Genomic DNA, 18498 nt, shown 5'->3' with positions numbered 1-18498 from the left:
ATTTTAGTTAAATTTTTATGTTGTAAATTGTATAATGTTAATTATATGTAAATTTAGTAGTTGTAAATTATATTTTTTAATTTAATTTTGTTTAATTTTTTATGTGTAGACGGAGCGGGAGACTGTTGTGGGGAAATCTATCCTGTCATCAGCTCATCGTCTAGATATGGACGCGGAGGAGGATACACCACGCCAAACGAGACTGCGTGGTATTGATGTATTATTTATAATTTTAGTATAGTATTTATAATTTTAGTATTATTTAAATTTTTAGTATAGTATTTTTAATTTTAGTATAATATTTTTAATTTTAGTGTTATTTAAAATTTCAGGGACCATCAAACGTCCCAAAGCTAGTGAGGACCACAACTGGCTCGTTTCTAGGCCGGTGGATGGTGGCCCCATTGATGGTTCCGTGATTCCTAGTTTTCTAGAACATGTTGCCTCACAGATGTTGGGAGGGGAGCTTCGATTGTATCTGACATGCTACAACAGATCATTAGCATGTCAGATACGCAATAAACCGTATAATCCGAGTAATCCGCAATAAACCGCCTCACGCCTCAACTAGGCGTGAGGCTATCACGCCTCAAAAGACTACGTTCTCATTGGCCGCGACACTAAGCACTGAGGAACGAAAGGGACATCAGAGCCGTTTCCCTCCAACGGTTATTTTGAAATTTGAAATGACCGATGGCTCAAGTATCACTATAAATAGGCCTCCCATTTGCTTCAATCGATGCAGTTCTTCAACAAGTCGAAACGCTGACCAAATTCTTCCTTGAAGTTCTGTGCAAAAGCAAAGTAAAGCAATCTTACACCAACTCTTATTCTTGTGTAAAATATTAGTTTTTTAGATCATTCAAAATGTTCTTTGTTATTAGAACAAAAACCTAATCAATTATAAAATTGTCAGGAGACTTTGAGTTGCTTGGTATTTAGCACTCAGAGGTAGATAGTGTTGAGTATAGGATATAGAGGAAGGTACTCTGTATACTCGCTGACTATTGTAAGGGGTTTGTGCTCTACCCAAAAAAGCTCAGTAGTGGATTAAAGCTCGGAAGGATTCCGGGGACTGGATGTAGGCAGGAGGCCGAACCAGGATAAAACTGCCGAGTAACCTTTTTCTACCCCTTAACTCCTTTACCTGCTTGTTTTTTTTTATTTTGTCTAGTAAACGCTTAACTGAACTAATACTGAGTTGTGTGAATTGGTGCTGAGCTCAGGAATAGACTCTCAAGTGCTATTTCCTGACTCAACGTTAGAAGCAGTCTTAGTCATTGATCAACTAAAGCTAAGAATTAAGTGAAAAAATCTTAAGTCATAACAAGTCAGCCTAAGAAAGAAAAATTTTAAATAGTTCCTTAACCCCTCTCCCCCCCCCTTTAGGAACTTATTCTTGTAACACAAGGGACCAACAGTTATGACATGCGAAAGTTTTTGCTCAAACTCGGGGTTTGATCCAAGAGTTGACTTTTTTATATGGTTAGAATTAGCCTTAGAGGTCTTATAGAGTAGTGTTTTCCTATTCTTGTAGGTTCCAACTAACCGCACATTATTCCGAGTCGGACAAGAAAGTTATTACATAAAGATTTCTGATAGTTCGGGGCCTGTTGGGACTACACCTTATCATGGCAGGTGCACGCAATTTGGAAAGAAATTTTGAACTCCGAATTTCTCATCCATTTTTTTTAGCTTAGCTAGTCAGCTTCTTAATCACAAAATCAGGAAAACTCATTCCATATTTGAATGTGGAGTGATTTTAGGATCTAATTAGCTTCTTGATCACAAAATCAGGGAAAATCAATGCATCTAGTCAACTTAAATGCGTTAGATTAAGGTGTCGTTTGATAAAACTGAAAATTAAGTGCTGAAAAATTAAGTAGTGAATTTTAAGTGTTGAATATTATAAGTGCTGAAACTATTAAATTGTATAAGTGTTTGATAAATATTAAAAATAAGTGTGGAATATAAAAATATTAGCTTATAATTTCAACTTAAAATTTTAAGTTAAATATTTTGACTTATCAAAATAAGTGATATGTAGCTTAATTAAATAATTTAAGTGATAAATGAAAAACTATTATCAAACACTATTAAACTAAATAAGTGTTTAATCCTTTAAAAAAAATAAGTGTTTAATCTAATAATTTAAGTGATTTTTATTTTTATCAAACAAGGCCTTAGTTGTTAGTATTTTAACAAGTTTTTTTTTGTAATTGTGTTAGCGACATATTAAATATCTTAGACATAATTGATTTTTGGAAAAGTCCGACGTGACAATTAAATAACAGTAAAACCATAATTTTCAAATTTTTGATAATATAAAGCTAACCTTGATATTGTTTGAAAATGTTAGAGTTAAATTTGAATCATATCGTACATTAAAGCTGAATCTGCATTTCATTGAAAACTTTAGAATCAAATTTAACTATTATTCCATCAAAATAAAATCAATTAATTTTCTTTTTAATTTTTTTTAATTTCAATAAAATTATTTTCGCCAATTTAAACAAAAATATTCAACGGAATAGTAAATATATTTATATGGGTTTTGCTATTCGTCGCTCCTATTTGACTTACCGTCGCCTCCTGTTTGACATTTTTGCCCTTTTCATTTTTCATTCAAAAAAGTGAAATTCTCTCAACCGCGAAGAATAAAACGAAGAAAAATCATGCCTCCAAAATAAGGAAAAATAATTGAACATCTAAGTTTCGTATTTACCAATAATCTGAAATTTAACGAATTTAATTTGAAACGAATTTTTTTCCGTTGAATTTGCTCTAAACGGGTAGCCCATACGGTCCGGTCCATGGACCAGTAGGATGAACTACCCGTTTTACCTAGGTAAAAATGGGTAGACTACCCGTTTCTACCAAATTCAACGAAAAAAAATTCGTTTCAAGTTAAATTCGTTAAATTTCAGATTATTGGTAAATACGAAATTTAGATGTTCAATTATTTTTCCTTGTTTTGGAGGCATGATTTTTCTTCGTTTTGTTCTTCGCGGTTGGGAGAATTTCACTTTTTTGAATGAAAAATGAAAAGGGTAAAAATGTCAAACAGGAAGCGACGGTAAGTAAAATAGGGACGACGAATAGCAATCCACTATATTTATCGTATAAAATGACATCCACATCACAATAAAAAAATATAAAGTATACTTGTCAAAAAAACAAAAAATATAAAGTATACTTGCTTGTATTTAAAATTGATACACGAAAATTAACACAAATCTATTTTTTAATGTTTTTTTGGCTGCCATATTATACCGAGTGTCAACCAGATATATCATACACTAAAGTAAATTATTTCCAAATTGATTATTATGATAGTGACTTTTTCCGTTTAAGTTGGCTAGAGTAATTTTATTAAAAAAAAAACTCAAAAACTTCAACTTTTTGAAATGGACTAATTACTAATTTAATCCAATTAAGAGATTATTAATATATTTGACACGTTTCTCTATCATTTTAATAAATTAGACAATTTTATCTGTTTTTTGTGTTTCATTTTCAGAATTTAGAATATTTCAATAAATATTTCTTTGATCTTTGCTAATCTCAAAACGCTAACGAAACCAAACTCATTACACATATTTTTGAGATCACTAAATTTAAAAGATGTTTATATACATATTTTATCTTTACTTTTGATTTTAGTTATGATTCTTTTTGACTTTTTTACATATGAAGAGAAAGATGTTTGAATGTCTCAAAAAAAAGATAAATTAAAATAAAAATATTATTATCTAAAGTAATAAAAGTATCTAATTTGATAAAATGAAAGAGAATCAATGCCAATATACTAATAGAATCCTTCAAATTCAAAACTTAATCATGTTTTGAAACGCATCACATACTTAGGTGAGCATTGGACTATTTACTCTAAACGAATACAAGTTTTTTTTTTCAACGAATACAAGGTTAATTAATAATTATAGAAGTTAGCTTGTAATTATATATCCCGCACGTTGAGCGGAATTGTTTCGGTGTGTATAAGTTTTTGACCCATTTTCTCGTGTCTTTCTCTTCCTTTCTCCTTGTTCATTTCGGAGCTTGAATTAGCCATGGCTACTGAGTTGGATGGATTTAAGTTTGAGCAGAGGCACGGCAAGGATAGAGTGAGAGTGACTAGAGTTTGGAGAAGAAAAGATGGCAATCATTTCATGGTCGAATGGAATGTCTGCATCAGCCTTCTTTCCGATTGCCTCAACGCCTATGTCCGCGATGACAACTCTGATATCGTCGCCACAGATACCATGAAGAATACGGTGATGTTTCAGATTTATATCTTGAAATTCGTTATTTGTTTCGATTTCAATTTGATGCTTGATCTTCTACTCAATTTCAATTTATACCATCAAGAAACTATTATTCTTACTAATTAATCTTTCTTTCATCCTGTTCACTTCTGTATCATCAGTTATTATGCAATTATCGGTAAGCAGGAACTTCTGTTAGCCGGTCTTAGATCTGTTAATTGTATCAGCTTTTAATGCAGAATATTACCCCTTACAAGTTGATCTCAACTTTTAAATCAGTTCTCGATGCATAGCCATAAAACTCACCAAATTTAACTTAGAAAATCATACTTGGATAAGGAAAATCTTCCTTTTTTTTTCTTTCCCCCGAGAGAGTATGCATCATCATGAGTGAAAGCGAAGGAATGAAAATTCATTTATTTCTATTCATTTTATGGCTTTATTGCCTTTGCAGGTATATGTGAAAGCGAAGGAATGTTCAGAACAGCTGTCAGCAGAAAATTTCGCAATTTTATTGGCTAAGCACTTCACTTCAGTTTACAAGCAGGTAAATAATGTAGAAGGTGATGCTGTTTAGCATGTATTCAGTTATTCTTATTTAGGAGGTACGAGTTTTCCAACGTTCTTTACTTAATCAAAAATATTTTCAATGAACAAACAAGATGAATTTCCATAATGTTGTATATTGTTCAGACTACTTGATTTGACTGCATATTACAACTGTAGCTATCTAATTCAGTTTCCTAGTTCCAAATAAAATGCCAGACATGATGAAGTACCTGATGAAAAATCCATGTCACTTTAAGGTGGGTCAGTCTGCAATAGAGGCCTAACAACTTGTCATAATACTTACGGTGAGCCTAGGGCTCCAGTACATTGATAGAGAAGGGACGGGCGATGTCTCTTTCACCTGTTTTATTTTTTTTTATTTATTTTTTATTTTTTTTGTTTAGGACATTGTTCTTTACTTGCTGCCATTTTTCTCAGTTGAACCCATCTTTTCCTCTTCAAATCTGCTAGTCAAAACTTCCATTCCAGGTCCTTCTTCGCATCATCAATTGGCATAAATTTATCCCTCACTTCCCCATTGGCCTAATACCTATGATGTCACAACTTCCTCCCTTCTACTCTGTGCATCCAAATTTTAGATACTTCTTTGTTTACTGTTCAGAGTGTATGTCTCCTTGTATGGATAAATTATTGAGTTCGTCCTTATTATGGTTTGAAGAGATGGAAATGATAATTTAGGGTCCATAAGGCGATCTTATTGTCAAACAAAATCTACAGTACTAGCCTATGTGGTACTTGGTGCTGTTGCCTTATGGTACTCTGAACAGGAGAAATTGAATTATGCTGTTTAGTTCTTAAAACTATGAAGTTATCACTAAACTCAACCAACCAAATCACTAAATTAAGATGAAAGTACACCATAGAAAAAATCAACCATAAATTGAAGTAATAACCATCACAAGTATTACTACATCAAGCCGTCCCTCCTACTGGAGTGTTTGCGTCTCTCTTGTTGGAATGTTTGCGTCTGTTCCCTTGAACAGCTTCATTAACCCTAGCCGCTAACTGTTAACCTTACTGTCAGCAGCAGAACCTCTGTCCGTCTATCATTTATTGATTGTCGTTCTCCCACTGCAATGTACAAAGGTAGGGGATTGGCCGCAGCATACACACAACTTAGCCTCACAGACGACGACAACAACGGACTGTTTTTGGGCGAGACGTCCCTGCAGTTTACCGAAAAGCAACCTTTCTACTTTGTCGTCGGCCAGTTCCTTGCCACTAAAGCCACCCATTTCGAGTCAATAAAGAACACACTAACAGCAATATGGCATCCTATGAAGGGGTCACTATAATGAAACTGATATGGATGGCACGTACTTGCTTTAATTTTACTATGAGCTGGATATGGCACGTATACTGAATGATGGCCCATGGATGTTCAACCAAAACCTCCTGATTGTTCGTCAACTAAAAGCTTTCGAACAGGCGACTATGATTGATCTTATTGACTTAATCATATAGCCACATGCCAAGCCATAGGAGACCAACTAGTGAAGTATATCGAGTCGGACCCTAAAAATTTCACGCGGTTACGATGCAGCTACTTGCATATCAAGGTAACGATTGATGTTCGGCTGCCTCTCCGTATGGGGCAAAAGTTGAAAAGAAGTGGAAAGGACTAGATTTAGGTGCAATTTCGTTACGAATGCCTTTTGCAGTTTTGCTTCTATTGCAACATTGTTGGCATGTGTAATTTCCTGTATTTTGTATATATTACACACTTTATCTTACATGAGTACATATATATATACATATTTGGATCTACCTCTAAAGTCAATGTGAACTCTATCCTACAAGCAGCCCATATCTACCCCATATCTACCCTCTACCCCATATCTACCCTACAAGTAGCCTAAAGTCTTCTAGCAGCAGTCTATAGCATACTATAATTTAGTTACACTCCCCCTCAAGTTGTGGCATAGATATTAATCATGCCCAGCTTGTTACATATATAATTAACCCGACTACCCGGCAACGCTTTGGTAAATACATCTGCTAATTGTCCCCCTGTTCTGATATGTGGAGTTGTGATTGTGCCATCTTCTAGCTTTTCTCGAGTAAAGTGGCAGTCAACTTCTATGTATTTTGTTCTTTCGTTGAATACAGGATTAGTGGCAATATAAATAGCTGCTTCATTGTCACACCATAACTTCATAGGCTTAGTCTGAGCAAACCCAATCTCACCAAGAAGATGCCGTAGCCATACAAGTTCACACGTAGTTTGCGCCATAGCCCTGTACTCAGATTCTGCACTGGATCTGGATACCACACTCTGTTTTTTACTCTTTCACGATACGAGGCTGCCTCCGACAAATACGCAATAACCCGTAGTAGAACGCCTATCTGTAAGATCTCCTGCATAATCTGCATCTGTAAAACCTTCTACAGTATGATGACCATGATTTTGATACAGTATCCCATTCCCTGGAGTCCCCTTTAGATATCTCAGAATGTGACTGACAGCATCCCAATGTGAAGTTCTAGGAGATGACATAAATTGGCCGACTACACTCACTGCGAAGGAAATATCAGGACGAGTGATTGTAAGATAGTTCAATTTTCCAACGATCCGTCTGTATTTTTCAGGATTCAGAAGTAACTCTCCATCGCCAGTCTTCAACTTCCCATTCGGTATCATAGGTGCATCACAAGTCTTTGCCTCAATCAATCCAGCATCATTTAACACGTCTAGGCAATACTTTCTCTGAGTGAGATAAATCCCTTTACGACTCCGAAAAACTTCAATCCCTAAGAAGTATTTCAATTGTCCTAGGTCCTTAGTCTGAAAACAAGTACCAAGGAAGTCTTTCAATTTCTTAATACCAGTCCCATCATTCCCAGTAACAACAATATCATCTACATACACGACCAGTAAAATGCACCCGGAACTAGATGATGAGTAGAACACAGAATGATCATAAGCACTTCGACGAAGACCAAATTCTTGTACGACAGCACTAAATCGCCCAAACCAGGCATGAGGAGATTGCTTCAAACCATACAAGGACCTACGCAACCTGCAAACTTTGCCGGACTCCCCCTGAGCAACAAACCCAGGTGGTTGCTCCATGTAAACTTCCTCACGTAAATCACCATTCAAAAAGGCATTTTTGACATCAAGTTGATAAAGTGGCCAGTTGTAAGTAGCAGCCAACGAAACAAACAATCGAATGGAGGAGAGTTTGGCAACGGGGGAAAATGTCTCTAAATAGTCGATGCCATAAGTCTGAGCATAACCTTTTGCAACCAATCGAGCTTTCAGTCGAGCAACAGAACCATCCAGGTTGAATTTGACAGTGAACACCCATTTGCAACCAATAGCACGCTTCTGAGATGGAAGAGACACAAGATCCCAAGTATGATTCTGTTCAAGGGCATGGATTTCTTCTTTCATTGCTTGAAGCCAGCCAGGATGAGTCAGTGCTTCAGAGAGAGAGGAAGGAACAACAACAGAATCTAAAAAGGCTACAAAAGACTTGGAGGAGGGTGATAACGCATCATAACATACAAATGAAGAAATTGGGTAAGTGCATTGGCGGGTACCTTTGCGGAGAGCGATAGGAAGTTCAAGACTAGGATCTGAAGATGGGGAAGGATCTGGAGACGGAGCAGGAGGGGGAACACTGGCAACTGGAGCAGATGGAGCTGCAACACTTGAGGGATGTGTGCGTCGAGAATAAACGTGATGGATGATCGGGCGGGAAGGAGTAGAAACCACCTGCTCACTCACAGTGTAAACAAGATAATCATCATCAACAGGACTTGACACATTAACAGAAGGAGTTGATTCACGACTAAAGAAAGAAGTGCTTTCAAAAAACGTAACATCAGCAGACACCAAATAACGACCCAAAGGAGAGTAGCAACGATACCCTTTTTGAGTCCGAGAATAACCTACAAAGATACACTTGATTGATTTGGGATCAAGTTTGGAGACTTGTGGTCGCATGTCTTGAACAAAACAAGTACACCCAAAAACACGTGGTGCGAGAGGGAATAAAGAAGACGAGGGAAATAGAAGGGAGTATGGAATCTGACCATTGAGGACCGAAGAGGGCATACGGTTGATGAGAAAACAGGCAGTGGATACCGCATCGGTCCAAAAAACTTTAGGAACCTGCATATGAAACAACAGTGCGCGAGCAACTTCTAATAAGTGACGGTTCTTACGTTCAGCAACACCATTTTGCTGAGGGGTAACGATGCAAGAAGTCTGATGAATAATACCATGGTGAGAAAGATATGATTGAAATGTGTTAGATACATACTCTTTAGCATTGTCACTTCGCAAAATACAAATAGATGTGCTAAAGTGTGCGAATCTCAGCATGAAAGGTACAAAAGACAGTAAATAATTCTGAACGACATTTCATAGGATAAAGCCAAGTAACACGAGAATAATCATCAACAAAGGTTACAAAATAACGGAAACCAAGTTTGGACACAACAGGACATGGACCCCATACATCAGTGTGCACCAAATAAAAGGGAGACTCGACACGTTTATTGATTCGCGGAAGATATGAAACTCTATGATGCTTAGAAAATTGACAAGCTTCACATTCTAGAGTACAATCACGCGGAAGACTCGGACATAATTTTCGCAAAACTGGAAAAGACGGATGACCAAATTGACAGTGAAGTTGTAAAAGAGAGGTGCTTGTGCAGGCAATGGATCTTGGCACCTGTCGAAAAGTTGAATCAAGTACATACAATCCATTCACCAGGTTCCCTCTACCAATAATCTGCTTCGTCCCAAGATCCTGAAAAAAACAATGGGTAGGATAGAAAACAACACAACAGTTAAGAGTCTTGGTAAGTTGGCTGACAGATAATAAGTTTAGAGGAAAATGGGGTAAACATAAAACAGTTGATAAAGAAATAGTAGATGTTGGGTGAGCTGTCCCTTGTCCAATTACAGAAGCACTTGAGCCATTGGCTAACATAACAGATGGTAAATTGGTCAGATGTTGAAAAGAAGAAAGGATACCTGTGTTGCCGGTCATATGGTCTGTAGCACCAGAGTCAATAACCCAACTACGAGAGGATGTGGATAGACATGCAGCAGGATTACCTGGATCAGTTGAAACGGAGGTGGAGGTTGATGGTTGTGCTGCATCATAAGTCGCAGAAAGCTGCTGAAACCGAGCATACTCATCTGCAGAAATTGTGACAGAGGACGGGGTTGGGACGATACCATCATGAGTTGCAATATTTGCTGATCTCCTAGGAGCATTCGGTCCCGAGTATTGAGGCGGTCTACCATGTAATTTCCTGTATTTTGTATATATTACACACTTTATCTTACATGAGTACATATATATATACAGATTTGGATCTACCTCTAAAGTCAATGTGAACTCTATCCTACAAGCAGCCCATATCTACCCTCTACCCCATATCTACCCTACAAGTAGCCTAAAGTCTTCTGGCAGCAGTCTATAGCATACTATAATTTAGTTACAGCATGCAAACAAGTTCTGTATACAGCTCTTTGATAATCCTGATGCTCCGACAGAGAGATTATATGACAGTGGCATCCGAGCACACAGACGAGCAGGGATTAGATAGGTCGTGAGTGGCTCCGTGATCCTCTAGAGAGGGAGTTTGTCGGGGACAATGAAGGTCCACATCATGGCGGTACGACTGATGCAATGACCAGGGGTACGTTGGATCAGGCACGTCGAGGTGAGCAGGAGGACGTTGAGGATGTAATTACATTGGATTCTAAAAGCAAGAGGACTGGATCAGGATGTATGGAGGTGGATTCTAACTGTACCGAGCAGTCAAAAAACGGAGGAGGAGCAGGATCTGGAAGCCAGGCTTGCCAGGAGTCATGAGTATCTTGAGATGGAATTGCCGAGGATTGGCCAACCCTCGGATAGTTAATGTCCTCCGGGACTTGGTACGAGCCCATAAGCCATTGTTTTTATTTCTCATGGAGACAATGGCTAAGGAAGAGAAAGTTTTGTCGGTTGGTAAAAATCTGGGGTTTGAAGGGCATGTAGTCATGGAAAGTTAGGGACATGGAGGGGGATTAGCATTATTCTGGAGAAGTATGGTCTCTATATCTATATTTTCTACTTCTTTCAACTTCATCAACGCTATCGTTTCACTCCACCACCTAGCCCCATGGAGAATAACTGGGTTTTATGGATTACCTGAGCACAGCAGGCGACGCGAGTCTTGGGATATGCTACTCTCTTTGCGTGGATCATCGAACATGGCATGGTGTTGTATTGGAGATTTTAACCATATCCTGAGTCACTCAAAGAAAAAAAGGGGTAGACGACACCACAATTGGTTACTTGAGGGATTTTAGCTGGCTACAGAGAACTGTGATCTGACTAGTATGTTTATGCGAGGACACCAATTTACATGGAAATGAGTAGGGAGTCGAAGCACTGGATAGAAGAACGACTCGACAGGGCTTTGGTCAACTCGAAGTGAAAGGAGCAATTTCACAATGCTACTCTACGAAATCTTATAACGATTAGCTCAAACCACTCGACATTATTGCTGGAATTTCAGGCATGGGTCCATAGCACAACGGTCAAACGGTTTCGGTTTGAGAATTATTGGCTACTCGAACAGGGGTGTGGATCTGTGGTGCTGTAGGCCTGGAATACCAACCGATCAGGAAGTATTTTGACAAAATTAGAGAGCTACTCCACGACGCTCAGACATTGGAGCGAATCCCTTGATGTGAATCTTAGCAGATCACTCTCAGGTCTTTAGACAGACTCAAAGGCAAGACGATGCATACAGTATTGCACAGTTCAGAACTGTGAACAATAAGTACAATCACACACTTCGACAGCAAGCCGAGTTCTGGAGTGAACGTGCTAAATTATTCTGGTTACGTGACGGGGATTCTAATTCTAAGTATTTCCATGCTCATGCCTCGACCAAAAAGAGGAATAACACGGTCAATGCCTTGAAGGACTCTAATGGGGAATGACGAGGATGGGGTAGCGGCTTGGAGGAGCTTCTAACAATACAAGTAGTCAGGCCAACGATATTTTGTCCCTTGTCTCTAACCGTGTAACGGACGAGGATAAAGCAATGTTAATGACACCTTTTGCTGTTGAGGAAGTCAAGGCGGCCTGTTTCTCGATGCACCCTGATAAAAGTTCGGGGCCTGGCGGGCTAAATCCCGCTTTCTATCAGCACTTTTGGAGCATCGTGGGGTCTGATGTGATCTCAGCTAACTCAGGTATTCCCCCCACACTGAACGATACATTTATTGTACTCATTCCGAAGAAGGAGGTAGAATTGGTTACAGATCAATGACCTATATTGTTATGTAATATGATTAATAACATATAATATAATTGTGGCGTATGAGGCTATTCATAAATTAAAGGGACTCAGGCAAGGGAAACATGGATTGGTGGCTCTCAAGTTGGACACGAGTAAAGCATACGACATGGTTGAATGGGGATTTCTACACTCTATGCTTCATTATTTGGGCTTCTTGATTAGATGGATCGAATGGCTTATGATGGGGGTGGTATTGGTTAAATATACAATAACACATGGGGGGAAGGAAATTGGACCTATTATTCCATCTCGTGGACTCAGCCAAGGCGACCCACTGTCCCCTTTTCCTTATATGCGCTGAAGGTTTCTCTGTCTTATTAACCGCACAGGAAAGAGCAGGTCGGATACACGGCTGCCAGGTAGCGCAGTCAGCTCCTCGAATCTCCCACCTTTTCTTCGTCGATGACAGTATGATATTTTTCAGAGCAAACGCTTCAGAGGCATCGACAATTCAAGCATGTTTATTGTCTTATGAGTTGGCATCTGGTCAACGGGTAAACTATCTGAAATCGGCAGTTTTGTTCAGCAGGAATACGTTCTGGTCTGAGCGAGGACAGGTGCTAGCGGTTCTGGGGTGCGGGAAGTCAGGACCATGGTCTCTGTCTCGAGGCACCAATAGAGGTAGGGAGGAGTAAGATGCACACGTTCGGGTACTTCAAAGATCGGATTAGAACACGAATTACTAACTGGAAGGAGAAGTTTCTCTCCCGATCTAGGAAGGAGATTCTATCCCTACTATTATCATGAGCGTTTTTTTTTAATGCCGGAACAGTTCTGCACGGAAATTAATAGCATGTTAAGTCATTTCTGGTGGAAAAAATCAGACAGCCTAGGCAGGGGAATCTGTTGGATAAATTGGAAGTAGTTATGCACAGCAAAATCTCAGTGCGTCATGGGCTTTTGCAATCTCAGGGACGTTAATATGGCCCTTCTAGCCAAACAGGGATGGCGGATTCTCCAAAACCTGGATGGAATTGGAGTTTGGATAAAAAAAAAGTATATATATGATTCGCAGTGGATATAAACTTTCAATGTCAAATTTTGCAGACTCTGTGGCGACTACTTCTGTCAAATGGCAGAAAATCTGGGATTTACCGTTGCTCCCAAGCTGAAAAACGTCATTTGGCGGCTAATATCTCGTTGCCTTCTGACGATGACTAATCTGGAGTGGCGGCACAGTTCGTCAGCAAATTTCTGGCGGGTTGAGGTTAGATGAAATTGCAAGCATTTTGTGGATACTGTGGCGTAACAGGAATAAGGCAGTTTGGCAGCAGTACTCGGATCAGGCGGCACTGATTCTGGAGATGGCTCGGCAGGAGCTGGATCATTGGATTGCAGCAAATAAAATTTGAATTCCCAGCACAAGTGTATATGCAGGCGTCTTCAAGGAGAGTAGATACTGTTCATATGGTTTCCTCCTCAGAAACCAAGTCGGCTCCTGTATCTACACCTTCCACGCATCACTTGACGGTTTATACGAGCCGATCGTAGCGGAGGCCATTGCAATAAGAGAGGTTCTGTCTTGCTTAAAACTACATAACTACAGCAATGTGGCAGTACGGTCCGACTGTCTATCGGTGGTTCAAGCGATAAGATCGTATTTCGATTATGCGAGCATTTGGGTAATGTCTCAATTTCATTTGTTAAACGTACAGCGAATTCTGCAGCTCACGGTCTAGCCCGAGCTGTAGTTTCCATGTCTGTCCGTGGAGAGTGGGATGGCCGTCCTCTGGTTCTTTTCTTTCAGTGGATGCTATTTAATAAATGTTCTTAGTCAAAAAAAAAAAAAAAAAAAAACCCATCACAAGTATTTAGCACAGAAATATTTAGAGTTCTAGGCAAGCATAAACACAATAAAAAAACCTTCAATTCAGCATTTCTTGACATACATCCCTTGATTTTGGGCTATTAACATGCCTTTTTCCTTCTTTTCTTCTCAAGATGGTTCCAGAAATGTGTAGGAGACAGATAAAAGCTTTAGACACATTTGTGAATATCAACTAATTATTGATTAGTCTGTATCTTAATCTCTCAATTATTTTTGCAGGTATCGACTGCAATCATAAGAATAGCGGAGAAGCCCTGGGAGCGTGTAACCATAGATGGACAGTTGCATACACATGGTAGGAGTCCAAATCTTATGAAATCGACAACAATTGTTAGATTCTTAGCGGAGACATTGTCTGTGGATATAAAACAACAAACACTTGAATGATAAAAAAGTTTCGGCCCCATCATGTGAGCACAATTAGAATAGCAAAAATAGGTGTATCATGTCATTCAACTTCATGGCAACTTTCATTGGTGAATCGTGCAGAAGCATCTAATCAAATATTTTAATTTATTTAAACTGGTTTACATTATTTGATTGTTTATTTGTTCCTTTGTTGTTTTTCATAATTTATTTAGGTTCTTGTTTGATAAATTTTTCTATACTATAGTTACGCGTAGGAGGGCGAGCCTTGGCGCAACGGTAAACGTTGTTGCCGTGTGACCAAGTGGTCACGGTTCGAGTCTTAGGAGCGGCCTCTTGCCAAATAAATTGGCAGGGGAAGGCTTGCCCCCAGTACACCCTTGTGGTGGGACCCCTCCCCGGACCCTCGCTCAGCGGGGACGCGTAGTGCGACCGGGCCGCCCCTATAGTTACGCGTAGATCAACATGCAAACTCATTTTACTTCTATTTTAAATGTGTACATGTTCTTTATGTGAAGTTTAAATAACATTTGAATTAGCTCTGCCAGAAATATAGAAAGAGGCTGTTCAGTTTTGCCCCTGTAGCCCCTATTAACATGACATATTCTACTTGGTCTGCTGCATAGTGAATCATTACCTTAGTGAAGTATCCTTTAGGTAATCCCATTGCAAGACTAGTAGACATTCTCTACCTTCTTTACTATAGTTATCCAGTGAGTGTTCTGGATGGTGCATAGTCTAATACATTCCAAGCAATGTTTGAATATGTTTTCCCTTGAATGGGTTAGTGACTACATATATTGATTTCCTGCTGCACATACTGCAATGGCAGTCTTTTGCTCAACAATAAGCAAATTGTGACATTGTAAAATAAGATAGAGCTTTGTATCATGTTGGCACACTCTTTTGTGGAAATTAAATCGTTAGGAAAATGAGTAGAACCTTTTAACTATGAAATAGAGAATAGTCATGCTATAGTAGTACTGTCCCACATTGATATATCTGAAACTTGAGATTGGTATATATGAGCTCAGGCTGTCTCCTTTAGTTACTAGCTTTCAGGGTTGAGTTGTGTTATCTATCAATCTGCCAGGTAATCCAAGCCAAACCTCTTCCAAATAAACCTTTAAACCAAATAGTTCTAGCCTCTTAGTAATTGATAAAGCATTACATTTGTTTTCTATATGTACTTGAATGTACGTAATGCAATTAAATTGCTTATTTTGAAAATAAGTAAACTGTTATCTAAATTTCAGAAAGAAATCATCTTTAGGATGTTTTTCTTTGTTTTCAGTGTGAGGAGGCAAGATATTGGTATTGATGAATTTGGCTTTTAGTGCCTGATTCTGAAGTAATCTTGCAATACTGCAGCTTCTAGTTTCTTATAGATAAGTAAGATTCACTTTAAAAAAGTAAAATAAAAGGATAATCGGATTTGTACTAACTGAAGTAGAATAGAAACAAGAACCTGAAAAAATTGTTTAGAGGACTAGGATTGTTTGGCAACTCAATAAGATCTCATTGTATGGATTAGTTGCATAAATATTCTAAATGATCAGGGGTCTCTGTTGGTTCAAATACTTTCTAGTTTTGTTCTGTTCTTTATATGTCTATTGTAAATTATGACATGGGAGTGTTTGCAACTATGCTTACATTTTTCACTCTGCTGCTAAAGGTTTTAGACTAGGATCTGAGAGGCATACAACGGAGGTCATACTCACTAAGTCTGGAGCTTTAACACTAAGATCTGGTATTGAAGGACTGTCTGTGCTAAAGACAACAATGGTAAATTTATTATATCATTGCTGGATAACCTGAATGGCTCTCATGCTATTCAAAACCTTCTAGATTTGCTCTGTTTTTTTTCTCCTTCAGATGGTTTGAATGTTATCTATGTGGTTTTCGATTCTCCTTTTTTTTTTTAAAAATTATGCTGTGAACAGTCAGGTTTTGAAGGATTTATTAGAGACAAATATACAGCTTTGCCGGATACAAATGAGAGAATGCTAGCAACAGAAGTGTCTGCATCATGGAGGTATGACTTTCCTAGTTTTATTAATAACCTGTTATTTGCAAACTTTCATTTTGATGGATTTGAATAGAATTCAACTCAACTCAAGTTTTATTTTGTTTTATTATTATTATTTATTTTTTCATCAGATCTCTTGTTTCAAAACTTACAAAATGAAAGAAGCCAATTATTTTCTTTATAAAATATGCTAATTTAAGCCTTTGTTTGGGAGTTTGGAGGTTAATGGAGGTGAGAGTTAAAGGAGGTAATGGAAAGGGAATGGAAGTGATGGAAAGGAAAGTTAAAAATTAACCTTGTTTGGGAGTTTATAGGATGTAAATGAGGTTAAATGTTTAACTTCGTTTGGGAGTTTAAATATGGAGAGGAAGGAAGGTTAAATTTACTCTGCAGAGACAAGAAATTTTAAAAATCTTTACGTTACTCCCATTAACTCCCAATTTGGAGGTTAGAGTTTGGAGGTTAGAGGAAGTAAACATTTAACCCCGTTAATCTCCATTTACTCTCAAAAAATAACTCTCAAACAAGGTTAACTTAATACTTAACCTTCCATTACTTCCATTTACTCTCATTAACTTCCTCCCAAACAAGGGCTAAGGGAACTGTAAATTATGAGTTAATTCAATTCAATTTATTTCTTTCCAATGAGTTCTCCAAACCAAACAAACCCTAAGGGATGATAGCACGTATCTTGCCAGAAGATTGATATGTTTGGCACCTCAGTTTGCTTTGTTACATATAGTTTCCTGCCAGTGCATTGAATTTTGATATTATAAGTTAAGGGTAATTAATGTGGAAAATTTGGATGCAGTTATTCATATAAATCCGTCTCTAGCATCCCACAGAATCCACTTCACTTCACAGAGAAATATCAGGATGTGAAAAAAGTTGTAGTCAACACTTTCTTTGGTCATCCTAAGGAGGGAATTTACAGTGCATCTGTTCAAAGCACGCTGTTTCAAATCGCGAAGGCTGTGCTCAACAGGTTTCTTATGCTTCTAAATGCTGACATAATAACTTTTCACTGGCTGACTGAGTTTGTTTCTGAGCTGAGACTGATTTTTCATTTGCAGGTTTCCTGACATATCATCTGTCCAACTTAAAATGCCAAATCTCCATTTCTTACCTGTTAATATATCAAGTGTGGATAACACTATTGTAAAGGTATATATTATTATGTGGATTTTACGTCTGAAAATGTTGTTAGAAAGTTCAAATGACCAAGGATGATGATATTTATGCAGTTCAATGATGATGTATATTCACCGACAGATGAACCTCACGGGTCTATAGAAGCAACTCTGAGCCGTTTCTGGTCCAAGATGTAGAATCTCAGAGTTGTTTGTTTTCCTAAATCGTCAGTACGGTTCTGTTCTTCACTTATGAAAAATGTTTTCCTAAATGGTGATGTCAATCAAACTCTGTACTGTATCTCAAATAATAGGCAATAAGCATAACCAATCATCATAGGTTAGTTTTTATGCAATAATTTAATAGTTGTATTTTTTTTTTAAGTCAACCAGTTCGAGTTCTTAGATTAATAGGTCTGGGAAAGAATTGTGATGAATTGTGATCTTCACAGATTTAACATGGGTTATTGTTTTTTTTTGGAAGAGATATGGGTTATTATTGTTTATGTAAATAGCAAACATATAGAATGCTTTTTTTATTTGAAGTAACTCATGTATTATTTAGTTATAACAAATATGTAGGGTTCTAAAAAAAAATATGCAGGGACACTTAATATGGGTTATTATTGTTTATATAAATAAACAAGCAAACAGAATGTTTCTTTTATTGTTATCATTGTAAATAATTTATTACACTACTCAATTACTCAACTGACACTTATATTTTAAGTTGTCTTAATAATTAAACTCTCCGGTCCATTCATCTATGTTTTTTAGGGTAAAACCTTGATAAATGAATATTCGAAAAATTATTAACCTCAATTAAATAATTATTTTTTCGGTTCCGATTTGGGTCAATGAGATAAAATAATAACTTTGCTAAATGTATAAGATAATAATTTGGGCTTCTTACATGAATATCATAATTGATTACAGAATTACAACTACATCATATCATTAAACTTTTTTTTTTTTGACCAGAAA

General features: G+C 37.6%; 1 protein-coding gene across 1 annotated transcript; it reads left to right on the top strand.

The window, feature by feature from the left end:
* The first annotated feature begins 3966 nt into the window (after positions 1–3966).
* On the top strand, positions 3967–17997 carry LOC136226277 (uricase-2 isozyme 1). The gene is made up of 8 exons (XM_066014662.1): positions 3967–4274; positions 4720–4812; positions 14209–14284; positions 16031–16140; positions 16299–16390; positions 17196–17369; positions 17458–17548; positions 17629–17997. Exons 1-8 carry the CDS (start codon positions 4071–4073, stop codon positions 17710–17712), a joined length of 924 nt encoding a protein of 307 aa, XP_065870734.1. The 5' UTR covers positions 3967–4070; the 3' UTR covers positions 17713–17997.
* The last annotated feature ends 501 nt before the right edge of the window (positions 17998–18498 follow it).

Source organism: Euphorbia lathyris, chromosome 4 (genome assembly GCF_963576675.1).
Source record: "Euphorbia lathyris chromosome 4, ddEupLath1.1, whole genome shotgun sequence".
Lineage (NCBI taxonomy): Eukaryota > Viridiplantae > Streptophyta > Magnoliopsida > Malpighiales > Euphorbiaceae > Euphorbia > Euphorbia lathyris.
Note: the sequence above shows the minus strand (reverse complement) of the source record. Positions and strands in the feature narration are given on the sequence as shown.

Coding starts and splice junctions, on each gene's coding strand:
- LOC136226277 (XM_066014662.1), top strand. CDS start 4,071: ATGGCTACTGAGTTGGATGGATTTAAGTTTGAGCAGAGGCACGGCAAG. Junction 4,275..4,719: donor CAGATACCATGAAGAATACG/GTGATGTTTCAG, acceptor TTGCCTTTGCAG/GTATATGTGAAAGCGAAGGA. Junction 17,370..17,457: donor GCGAAGGCTGTGCTCAACAG/GTTTCTTATGCT, acceptor TTTCATTTGCAG/GTTTCCTGACATATCATCTG.